This window comes from Patagioenas fasciata, chromosome 4, assembly GCF_037038585.1.
Source record: "Patagioenas fasciata isolate bPatFas1 chromosome 4, bPatFas1.hap1, whole genome shotgun sequence".
Taxonomy (NCBI): domain Eukaryota; kingdom Metazoa; phylum Chordata; class Aves; order Columbiformes; family Columbidae; genus Patagioenas; species Patagioenas fasciata.
In genome coordinates this window covers 29,952,183-29,965,403 of record NC_092523.1, presented here as the reverse complement: position 1 = coordinate 29,965,403, position 13,221 = coordinate 29,952,183, and the positions used below count along the sequence as shown (strand labels likewise).

Here is a 13,221-nt window from a genome sequence, read left to right as displayed (position 1 = left end):
ACAAAAGGTGTGGTTTCCTGTTCAAAATGATGTTCTCTGCCCCTGTACTTCACTGTAGCCTGTAGACTTCTGGCAATCTGCAGGGTCAAGATAAGTGCTCTGCAGGTAGTCTACAGAACTATATTGATGACAAAGGAGTTGGCAGTCCTCAATAAGCCTTAAGGTTAATAGTGTTTCATTGGCTGAAAAAAATGAGAATCTCTGTTCCCTTACCTAAAGGAAATTGAATAAGATGCATGTTTTGAAGAAATATTTTTACTTAATTCAAGAAAAATAAAGTGGCATAATGCCGTATGGCTCTTATTTAGAAGAATACTGAATTGCGTTATTCACCTTCTTCCAGAATTAGGATCCATTTGAGAACTCCAGTGCTTTTGATGTAGAGTTAAAGAAATTCCACTCAAAAGAACAAGTTAGCTTCACAATTTTCCTGGCTTCTCTCTTCAAGTTTGTTTTCAGACCAGGGTTGTGTTAAAATATGATGTTGAAGTTGTATTTACGTTGAAAGTAACTAACTGATCATTCAGTGCAGACTGGGATTATTGTTTTTAACATTGTATGGGCTGCTCATGGTTTGAGCTGAGCTCAGTGTTACTAGTCCTGCTTCCACAAACTTGGGTGAACACCTGAACTTCAGAAGGTAGCTAGGAGAACAGGTAGTCTCAGAGGTGGAAACCGGCTTACAAAGTCCTTTTCCTCTTTTTTACCCACTTGTTTTCACTCCACAGTTTGCTGTGTCTCCAGTCAATCCGGTGCAGTCATTTGTGAACTGAGGATCTGGTTTTATGTGACTTCTCGTCAGAACTGACATGTGGCCTTCTGCCAAAAAACAGTTATTAGATTGTATTAAATGGTATTAAATTAGGTTATTGGTTTAAGTTTTCCAGGCCCCCCTGCCTTACACTGCACCACCGGCAGCTTCCACTCCAGTGGGCAGCGGGATGAGCAGGCCGGGGCTGCGGGCAAGGTGGGAAGCGGGGCGGCCACCTTCAGCCACATCCAGTGCCAAACTGCTGCCTGGAGCTGCCCAGACTGAAAGTGCCCCATATTTAATTGTCTGCTTTTTTTGATTTTGGCTTTTTTTTGTCTGTTTTCTGCTTCTAAGTGGATTGGGTTTGTCAGCAGTATCCAACGACCACCAACGACCACCAGCCACCACCGTTACAGCCGGTGTGGGTGGGCTGACCCCGTCCCAACGGCCGCTGCTGTCCTGCCGCCCTCGGGTCAGAGTCCCTGTGAGGACAGCCCTTGGCCCTGGGGGGTGCCATGCAGGTGGGCACGGAGGGTCACCCCAGCTCCGAGCTGTCCTAGTGGGGCAGCAGCTCAGAGTGATGAGGGAGCTGGAGCAATGGGGGAGGCTGCGAGGGCCATGTTGTGCTGCTTGGCCGGGCAAGGAGAGAAGAAAGGTGAGGAGGTGGGGAGGGCAGGGACACAGCTGGCCGCTGGGGAGGACTCGCTTGGCAGAGACAGCCAGTGCCACTGCCCCGGCCCTGCCTAGCCTTCCCAGCCCCTGCAGGGTTCCATGAAGCAGCAGGTGGGAGAGCAGTTTATGTGGGTTTTCTTGTGAGAGTACATGAGGAAACCTGGAGTTTCTAAGGGTTAAGAATTAACCATTACTACTGTCTTGTAAGAATAATAAAATACTCCACTATGACAGCTGGACAATTGTAGGTGTAGCATATTTTAAAAACATAATCGAGAGTTTGTTTCATGTCATACGCCAAAAAACGAGAACTGCAAATTAAACTTACCAGAAGTGTTATTTACACTTAAGGATTGAAGTTTCCAGCCTGTGCGTTCCCAGACTCGATCTGCGCATCACCCCTGGCAAAGCCGGTGGTAACTAACATCACTGGCAGCGATGAGAACGGTTAAGAATTTTTTGGTTTGGGATTGTGGTTTGTTAGTAGAATAATACTGATTCAGTAGTCTAGCTTCATAAGCTGAGACCAGTTTACGTTGGATCACTTTTGCTGTTGCTTGGCTCCTTTGCACCTTTACCATCAAATATCTTCTGAAGCTTTTGATGCACGTTTTCATTTATTTTGTCTGCGCATATTACTACGACCTTGAACTAATCACGTAACACTAACTTTTTACACATGGATTTAACTCAATTAAAAAAAAAAAAGTTAAAGGTTTGCTAGCTTTCGATCTTCTCTTCAAGACAAGAGTTCACATTTTATGTAGGACCTAAATTTACAGAAAAACACAAAATGTCAAAATCTCTCCTGGCAAAAACTGGTCAGGGCTTATCTTCTAAGTTACTTGCATCCCAGTTCTGTTTCACTAGTCCTTTTTGTTGCATGATTTTGAAATTATTTGTCCAGTTATGATGATGATTTTTATTATGTTTTTTAATGCCTTGTGATTCTTTGTAGTCATTCTGCTATGGAGAAGGATTTGGATTCTGCGGTGGAGAAATCTGGTCCTGACTTAAGTTAGGAAATCATACAGTAAAGCACTTGTGTGGAGGCCAAAGTGCAGGGGTATCACTTGTGTTCATGAAAACTACTCCTTGGCGGAGTAGTCCTCCTAGTTCTGTGGATTTTTTGATACCCTGGCTGTACATAAGCCAAATTTCTGCTTTGGTGAAGTGTTGAAAACTTGCAGTAAGACTGTCTGTAAGGCTTTTTAACATAAATAAATCCTGATGAATTACACTGTGGCAAAATTTTCATTTGGGATTTTCCTATTAGTGACTATCTAATTCATTAGCTTATATACAGACGTTCTGTTTTAATTTTTCCAATGGATTATATCAATTACTTTTTAAAGAAAGAGAAAACATCAGTTATTTTTAATTAGTTATCTATGTTTTCATATGTAGATAAAGTAAGTTTGCTAGACTATTAGAAAAACTTGCTGATGAGATAACCATGTTCTTAGAGGTGGAATGTTACAAAAAATTATTTTCCAAATATTATAACTAGCTAACTACAATGGAGTTGCGATTTCTAGTCCAAAATATGGATATTGGCGCTTTGCAGAAGGCATCAATTAAAGTATTTAGATATGAAGTCTCCTCTTTACCTCAGCAATAAGCCACTAGACGTTTGCAAAGCCAGAGAGACTATTGGTAGCAGTACCCGTGCCTGCAGGACTGTTGCAGGAACTGCCGCAGCCATTGCCTTTCCAGTCCAAACCCTGCAGCATCTCACTCCCTCACTCAAGCCCGAGGTTAAGAGGTGAAGAGTCTTATTGCAAACACAAGAGGACTTAAATTTCTTGTGAGCAAGAGCATGATTCTGTTTACTCTCTTTGTGGATTTCCCAAGTATGTTCTCATTTAAAATGCAAAGCAGTTCTTTTACCTTTGTGAAATTGTTTGGAGCGTGTGTAGCATTTGATCTTCATTAGAATTTGTTTCATTATACTCATGCCAAACCCTGTACAAGAGCCTTGTCAAATAAAAATGAGGCAGCTGTCAGCTGGAAAGGCCAATGTAGTATTCATGGGCATGGTAGTAATCCAATGAAAGTCCTCAGTGTTTCCTCAGATAGAATTTTTGTAATGTACTTTTTGTTCATTTGATGCTGCATTATTATGCAATGATGAATATCACTAAATATTTCTGATAGCTATGTATTTATACAGATACTTCTTTATGGAGGTTTTCAAACAAGTCATTGTATTTCAGGACCAAAATATCACATTTTTGATTAATAACCTGTTTTAAAATCTGCTTTATTACTTCTAATCCATATTCGAGGCCTCCTAATGTGTTGCTATTCTACCATTTCAACAGCAGTCCAGTTACAATAAACAGATTATTTTAATGGGATAATTTCAGTAGGATGCAGTCTTGTAACCAGCATGCAGTTCCTTTATCTTAACCATTTAATTAAAATTACTACAAATGTAGACTTTACACCTACAGAACTCCTGTGCTATAAACATGATGTATGAAGTAGCTTATGTTAACATATTAATCACTCATTTAAAATAAAAAGGTCTTTTTCTTCTGATTCTACGCATGCTTTTACATGTTTATTCACAATGTCAATACCATATTCTTAGTAGTAACATAAAAATACTGATTAAAAAATCTTGCCTGTATAAAGGTTTGGTTCTGTAACTGTGTTTAAGTAAGCAGAACAGTTTGGGGTTTCTGAAATAGGTTTCCATATATCTTTTAGACGATTTTTAGCTGATATTTTGGAAACTGGTTGTTTCTTTATGCTTACCTTTTGAGTTTTCTTTCTCTCTGTCGAGGGTTAAGATTGCGGGGTGACAATCAAACCCTGGCAGATGTATTGTTAACCTCCTCTCCCTGCACTTCCCCCTTTTGCCCCTCCCTCTCCCCCCTTCCCACTCAGGACAGGCGATCGGGAGGGAAAGAAGGACAGAGAGAAGAGAGTTGGAAAAGTTAAAGATGTTTTACTAATGCTGCTAATAAGAATAGAGAAAATAATACAAAATATACAAAACCAATCTTGAAAGTCTCAGCAACCGCAGAGCCAGCACCCAAAGTCCTGGATTAGACTCTGTAGCCAACCGGAGCTGGATTCAGTCTCTCACTAGGCCTCAGTTCGCAGGGACGACCAGCAAGGTCCTCTCCTAATGTCAGCCATGAGGAAAAAGGGAAGGAAAAAGGACGAGATCCTCGTGATCTCCCACTTTTATATGAAGTATTCACGTGAATGGAATGTTATACACTGGTTGGTCAGTTTCTTGGTCACCAGTTTCTCGTTGCCCCTCTCGCGAGATGTCCATCTGTGCTTATCAATAAAGTTTGCATTCCATTGCTAGGTTTACCAAAACATGTGTCTGGTTCTCCAGGAAAATGCAGCTAATATGAAGGCTTTAGCTGACAGGCAGAATCCACTAAAAAAGAAACTTGTTTTTTAACAAAACCAGGACACTCTCTTATTTTCTTGCTGTTTTCTGTTCAGAAGTGAAAAATGGCAAATAAAAATTCATGGTAGAGGATGGTCCATGAAGGTATTGTAGCATTTAAGTAAGGGTTTCCTTAATATATGTCAAAGTGAAAAAGGCCTGATTTTGGCTCAAAAAAGGACACAGAAGGTTGATTTGCTGATTTAGTTTTGTTTCATAATATTAAAACAGGATCCAAATGAAGATACTCAATGGAATGACATACTGAGACATTTTGGAATTCTTCCTCCAAAAGAAAAACCAAAAGATGAAACTGCAGAAATCGTTTTACACTCACAGAAAGCAGCAGAAGGCAAGTAAAATTAAAAATGCGTGCCATTAGTATAGGAAAATTTGAAAAGTGAAGGTATTTTCAATAATGCTTCTTGTAACTTAGACATTGTACAATAATTATATTTTTATTTAAATCATTTTCACTTGGTTATTTTAAAAAGGATTCTGAATTAAACATACAACACAGTTAGTGACAAACATTATGGCATGTAACATGTATGGATAATTAATTTTCATAATTTCGTAAAGGAACCAGTCAGTATAAGCAAGATTCACGTTCTGAAAAATTGATAGTGATCTACTCCTGCATTTCTGTGTTTTCTCATACAATTACAGTTAAATAAACTGAATTTTTCTTTCTCTTATGCAGAGTTATGCTAAAGTTTACTGATTTCTGAAATTAGTACATCTTTTTCTTTCATTAGCTTCATGTCTTTGTAATACTTTTCATACATTTAAAATGTTTGTAGACACTTTGGAGCACAAAAGGTGACTAAGTTTTTGTTTGTTGTTTGTAGTGAAACCATATGAAAGGATGAATCTTGAAGAACTGAAAGAAGCTGAAGATGACTTTGATGAAGCTGATAGGAAAGCTATTGAAATGTACAGGTGTAGTAAGACACAGTGTCTATAAATATCTGAACGGAGAGTACAAAGCAGACAGAGCTAGAGTGTTTTCATTGGTGCCCAGTGACAGGACCAGAGGCGATGGACACAGACTGAAAAACGGGAGGTTCCCTCTGAACATCAGGAAACACTTTTTCACTGTGAGGGTGACTGAGCACTGGCACAGGTTGCCCAGTGAGGTGGTTGAGTTGCCATTTTTGGAGATGTTCTGAAGCTGTCTGGACGTGGTCGTGGGCAGCCTGCTCAAGGCTGACCCTGCATGAGCGGGGCGTCGGACCAGATGACCTCCAGAAGTCCCTTCCAACCTCAGCTCTGCTGTGATTGTGTAATTCTGTGATATATCATATACAGTTCCGAGGTATAACTGTGGCACAGCCTTATTCAGCTGTTTAATAGTACACCAATCACACACAATACCATGCAGAGGCAATGTGTTTCATGAATTGAGGTTCAGAAAAATTTCGCAGCTTGTATGGAGATGTAATCATTTTAGCTATATTGGACATTCACATGTATATTTTTCTAGGTTTTTTACAAAGTACTCTGCTGAGTTTTGTAAAGCTTTGTACTGTAACTACAAAAAATGAGACGTGCAGTTTACACAGAATAAAAATGCCAATATGATAAAAATATTTCTTCTGTTTGGATTCTACCTGTAATTACTGACTTTGCATTGTTAAAATGACTAAAATAATTCTAGTGCAAACACAGTGTATTTAGTGCTGTATTCTCATAGGAAAATAATAATTCACATAACTGTGGAAGTTGCAAACCTAAATTATAATACATTGTTGCTAGAGTATAACAACATTGCACATGTATTATTTAATCTTTTTTGAAAAAAGCCACTTATATAGTGGCTTTCAGTTAGTAAAATTAATAGCTGCTTTTAGTTCAACAAATCTGAGTGAGCCACTTGCCTTTTCTACCTTACAAATATTTTTATAGATGAAGACTGCCATCTACTGTTTTTACATTTCAGTTTTCATGAATTTTTGTGAAATTGTCTGTACTGGTAGTTCTTCCTCAAACTAATCTCATTTTCAGAGAAACAATTAGTACCTGCTTAATTTTTTTCTTCCATTGTCTCAAATGATAAACCTTTGTGCAACATGTTTTTTCTTCAGGTTTCACAAATCTGATACTGAGGAATATAAAACAAAGAAAATGTATTTTAATGTTATCTTATTGAATAACGATTAGCATGGAAGCCTTTCCAGCTCTGAAATTATGTTAGAAGACCTTGAGCTGAAGGGTTACTCAAAGCATTTGTTAGAATAACAGAGAGAAATGCACTACAAATTATTTTAAAATGCATTTAATATGTTCCAAATGCTTAATTATTACTTTTTAATTAGGCAGCAATGCTTGCAAGAATGGAAATGCCTCCAGAGGATGCAAAAATACAGAGAGCTAAGAGAAATTTCTGGAGAGCAGTATGTAGAGGAAGTTACAATTGCTCCAGAGGATGTTTGGGTTATAATTCATCTTTATCGGACAAGGTAATTACTTTCTTGTTTAAGATGTTGAATACTCCAATACAGAGAATTGAACTAGTAATTAAAAAGCAATACCACGAAAAATGAAATAGACTAATGAAATAGCAATTGTTTGGAGGCAATGGAATCACAGCATGGGACCTCCTTGTCAATTCACTTCATGAGAATTAATCATGTGAGTTTTGCTCCATTATATGAAAGATGTCTTTTGCTATGCATGCTCATCACCATGTACTGAGCCTCATTCAGATTTCTGAATTTCACTGAGAAAGTGGTATCCACTGTCTGTGCTATGGGAAGTTCCTTTGCAGACTCTTCTCAGCAGGAATGCTCTAACAGGGTTATTCTACCTTCATGTTCCCTTTAACTCAAACAAATCAAAAGCCCAATAGGAAAAGTCTCAGTCATGAAAACTGAGGAAAGCTAGGGAATTCGTTAGTTTATCCATTCCCTGATAAATTCTCTAACGGTAGCAGAAGTTGTGACAGGATCCAGCACAAACGTCAAAGGACTCCCACAATTAGTTCAGCATGTTAGCAACTCTATCAGATGTTTTTCAAAAGCACTGAGAATTGGTATGGAATGTCTAATGCATTTTCTAGATTCAGATGGGCTTTCTCTTTTCCTTCTCTTTAAGCCTGTTGCGAGGAACCTTCTTTGATTCTTCTCAGTTGTCAGGAACTGAGTATTATTTCCAGAAACAACAGGAATAGGTAAATCAAATCAATTTGTTCAAAATACAGTAATTTAAATTTACAGATCTGAAGAAAGAAAATAGCATTTTTTCTCGCACTTCCTTGTTTTTGTTTACTGGAGAACCAATTCCATGTGTTTTTTCATTGCATAAATATGAGCCTGTGATGAAACTCAAAACTCCTAAAGAAGGAGAGGCTGCTGCTGGAATTTGTTGAGGGTCCACAGACTGAATAAGGTTCTTGAACTTCAGCCAGTTACAACTAAGATCTTAACTTCTAAAAGGCTAATTGCCTGGAGGGGAACAAGCCCCCCCCCCTTTTTTAGAGTAGAAAACAAAACTGAGGCATAATGCTTGAAGCATCTGGCAGCTTTACTGACATTTTATAGACTGTGCCTATTATGCGTTTTTACTTGGGCAACTCTTTAAATCACAATGATCTTAGAAGAAGCTAAATAAAATTTGTGGTGCAATTCTTATAGCAAATTAAAGTAGAAGCAGACTATAGGAAAAGGTACTTTTATTAAAAAATAAAGCCTTTTAACTTTTTTTTTAACAAATCCTTTATACTGCAAACGTCATCATACTTCCTTATTCTTTTCTAGCATCCCAATGTGTTTACTGGTTAATGGACATCTCAGCCTGCTAGTCAGGAAGTTCCCAGGAGTGAAGTTTCTCAAAGCCATTGTAAACAGCTGCATTCAGAATTACAATGACAGATGTTTACCCACAATACTTCTATATAAAACTGGTGAAATAAAAGGCAGGTTCATTGGCATAGCTGAATGTGGGGGAATATACCTTAAAGTGGAAGGTATGGGAAATATTTTTAAATAATTCACATTATTAAAAAAATGTATGCTGTTTGTAATCATTAAATCTACATATCACTGCCTACAGGTTTGGTGGTTTTTTTGGTGGAAAAAAGACTACAAAAACCAAAGAATTAATTTGTCTAATTCTCTAGTAAGAATGTTGAATAGCCATGGATATTTTGCAGTTTCATAGTTAGATATTTTACTGAGATAAAGCTGAGTTGTCACAAGGATGATTCTATTTTTGTTGCTGTTGAGATGGAGCCCAGTCTTTGTAATAAAAGTCCTTTTCCTCTTAAGTGAGAATTTATTGCAATTATCAGAGTAAACCGTAATTTGTTTTTACAGAGCTCGAATGGAAACTAGCAGAAGTTGGAGCAATAGAAACTGACTTAAAAGAAAACCCCCAAAAGAGCATTATGAACATAATGACACTGACAGTGCAAAATATTTCTGCTCATGAAGACACCAATACAAAAAACAGTGATGTGATGAAACCACACATTACTTGAGAAAATGCATATCATCTGTTCTGACAAAAAATAGCTCATGTACACTTTTCTAGTCCTTCGGTAAGCCTGAAACAATTAAAAAAAAAAAAAAAAGTGCTTTTGTTTAACTTGTACATTCTTTGGTTTTGATTTGTGGAAGAAAATAGATGTAGTGAATGAAAGCCATACTTGCCTTTAAGTACATAGAGATGGTTGTCACTGACACAGAGAGTCTGGATTCTCAATTTCATACAAACTCTGCTTAAATGGAATGGGAAAAGGAGGCTATTAGCTGGTGGGCTCAAAGCCATACTTTCTTCCTCCTTTTATCCAGCATAGGTACAAAATACTCATTTAATTCTCAGTGAAATGACTGTAGTGGAACTCTGCTAAATACTTTCTCAGTTCCCCCCTTTAAAAAGGTGACCCAAAGTCTATGATGTGCCTGGTGATATAAAATTGGGATTTGGCCCTGAATCCATTGACTAATAGTTCCACTTGTTTGACGGGTGTTCAAGAATTTTCTCCAGTGTCAAGGATAATCTTCCCACTATTTGAGAATACTGACAAGTGGATTAGTTGTTCCTTCCTAACAAAAATAAGTATATCCTTAACAAAGTAGTTTACGATACAAATGTAGGTAAGCAATGCTACATGAGTGAATGAAGAGACCACACTCCTGATTCAACATTTTTTATTATGAGTAGTGAATCAAACTGCATTGTATTACTGTTATTTTTCCAGTGACTCATCACAAAAAAAAAAAAAAACAAAACAAAAAACACAACAACAAATAAACCAGCAATCTCAATGTGCTAATGAAGATTCAGTTATATACAGCTGATATGGTTTATAGCATCAGGATGCATAAAGGAAAGTGAGACAGAAACAGTTCACTTAACACTCAGGACACAGATACTTAAGAAAAACAATTAACATTAGCCATTTTTTTTCCACCCAGTAGGATACAGCTGCAGTATTAGTAGACACTCACTGGTAGATACTATTGTAGATACTATTGTAGATACTATTGTAGATACTATTGTAGATACTATTGTAGATACTATTGTAGATACTATTGTAGATACTATTGTAGATACTATTGTAGATACTATTGTAGATACTATTGTAGATACTATTGTAGATACTATCTTTTGCAGATTCAAAGAGATAACTAGTAGATGCATTTCATTTCAGACATACTGGGTTATCTGCCACTTCAAACTAGAAAGCTAACTAGTAGTTTTAAATGTAAATAAGTCATCAGTGACTTCAGATAGTTCCACAGTCATGTTAGGTGAGCATCAGTGTTGGCTGCTACAAAAGGAATAGTACCACCTGGTTCCTCTTAGCGGTGAACCTCCCTCCTGCTTGTGTGGCTGCTGTGAGGTACACGAACACAATACACAACTGTATCAGTGCTGGTGGTGTCACACTGCAAGTAACAGGAACGGTCAGCAGCTATGACAGGAAAGGGCCTTTGCTCCCCTTGCTTCCTCCAAGTGACCACATGATCATGATTACAGCCATCAGATCAGACAAAGCAGCAGCAAAATCCAAGGTTAAAAGCAGATGTTTCTGTTCTTAATCTGTTACACCATTTGTAGGGAAAGGGCCTTGGCATGAACGTTAATGACTCTTGCTTTACAAGGATTATGTACATTGTGACAGGCTTTCAAGTCAGCATCTTTGTTCAGTCCACTGATTTTAGTATTCTAGAGTGATATGAAATTTAGTTTCAAAATCTGCTTCCTCAAACAGATCCTCTTTGGAATGCCAGTGAGGATCAAAAAGAAACATTGTGAGCAGATGATTGTTTTATGACTCTGAAGTGTATCATGCACAAGACTGTGATGACAGTTCCATAGGAAACATGGCCATAGTTAATGGAAGTGCATCAGAAATTTCTGCATTTCAGGCCTTATGTTGTCACATCATTAAATAACTCACAAAAGATTCACTGGTCATAATTTGGCAATCTCTGAAAATTATGTTGGCTGTCATGTAACATCTGTGAGTGAAACAAAGCTATCATTACACATCAGAGCAAACTCACATAGACTGTTTTTTGGCTCTTATTGTCATTCTAGGTGGAGAATGATTTCATAAAACTACCACATAATTTTTAATCTGTTTGTCCTGTTCCTTCAGCAGCCTTTAAAATATTTTTAAAAGAAAAGATGCATTAAAAAAATGACCTTGGTTAGGCCATAACCTTGGCAGAAAATGCAAATGAATGTGATTTCCACAGCTATGTTGCCTATTTTAATCTTGTCAAGTCCCAAAACATAAGATGTGCAAGCCACAAAGGGTAAGTTGCTACCGCAACACTGAAGCAAGTAAGTGTTATGCTCCCATAAATGCAAGGTCTGAAGAGAGACATTACAGTATCTCTACTTTGTTTTCCTCGATAATTACTACTGGTTACTAAAGATCATGTGGCAAACTCCATACATATAGCTTGATGCTATTTTAACCCTCCTCATTTCTTGGCCATATTCTATCTAGTTCTGGTAATTTTGCATTTTTGTTGAAAACATTCCTGCATTTTCTCCTGGATTTTCCATTTCTGCTGTATCCTATTATCTTTACTCCATTTCATCACAGGAACATTATCCTTTGCATGAGTAATAAAATTATTAATTTTGTTTATCACATTTTCCTCAATTGAAAGCTAGAAATAGAGCATTATGAATGAGTAAGTAACAAAACTAAGTGGTTTTACTAATGCTTTTCAGAATTCTTCCAGTGGAAAAACTGAGCACATGGTTAGTTCTTTAGCAGCACTACTCTTAAAGAGGTTCTTGTCCCTACAATACCTTTGCATAAGACTTTGGTCACAAGATGAGTCAAATGGGCAAATTGATCTAGCTGAAAAGTAATCCAGAAAGAAAAATCCATGAGATTTTGCAGCCAAGTTCCTACTTCATTCTGGACACAAACACCAATTAAGCTTCTATACGCATTTGTAATTATGCTTTTAGATATATTGCTGTTTAGGAGATCAACTGAAAAAAATCAACATCTTTGCAACTGAGAAAGAAAACTGGGAATATTTACATACTATTAGCACTGAGAAACATTTTATTTTACAGAAAACAGTTTGCTGCTATATTCTGCTGCATACACTAACATAGTCACTGCACATCTAAGCATATTCCAGTCCTGCAGTAGCAGTATGGCTGGAATCCATTACAGTTGTAAATAACAACTGTGCACTATCAGTCATCTGATTAACTCTGATACCTGATGCTGTTTATTAGCTGGGCTGGTTCTCAACTTTCTCTACAAAGTCAATAATACAGACATATGTTACAGTTTTTATAAGCCTTACCAAGACACAAACACAAGAATTCTAACATTCATTACCAAAGATTGTCCTGCAAATTCCCACTACAGATGTGTTTTCCTCAGCTGTTTTCTGAGCTAACCTACACAACATCAATGTGTCATTTGCCTAATAAAAATACTGCAACCCCAAACAGGGCACTTCAGTTTATCAAGTTCGCAATTACTCTTTTACCTTGCAGCCACACAAAAAACCCTCCAAACTGTAAGGTCTTGCAAACAATAAGAACAGACTTAAATTGCTACTTTTCAGTCAGACAGTTACTTGCTGTGAACCCTTCACCACCTTGGTGGTCCAGAAAACTCCCACACCTCAACAGCCAGTATTAGTACTCCACAAACTGTACAAACAGTGCAACATTGGTACGGTAATTTTGAGGTTCTAAGATTTTATTAGCTGTCGAGATCTTAAATTTAGCTAGGGCCATATCTTATTTTTAAAATTTGGTAATACTGTTTTATAACACTGGTATTTAAAACATTTCACACAGGCAAAAGGACTGAGACGGTCAAGTCTGTTCTCTGCCACTCCGTTAAGCTTTAGCAGCATATGCATAAAAGATAAACCATCGACCA

At 37.5% G+C, this 13,221-nt stretch overlaps 1 protein-coding gene across 1 annotated transcript; it reads left to right on the top strand.

The window, feature by feature from the left end:
• The first annotated feature begins 941 nt into the window (after positions 1–941).
• PDCL2 (phosducin like 2) lies at positions 942–9,318 on the top strand. Its single transcript, XM_071808358.1, has 7 exons — positions 942–967; positions 1,106–1,406; positions 5,070–5,190; positions 5,690–5,780; positions 7,157–7,300; positions 8,597–8,805; positions 9,155–9,318. The coding sequence occupies exons 1-7, from the start codon at positions 942–944 to the stop codon at positions 9,316–9,318; spliced, it is 1,056 nt and encodes a 351-aa protein (XP_071664459.1).
• The last annotated feature ends 3,903 nt before the right edge of the window (positions 9,319–13,221 follow it).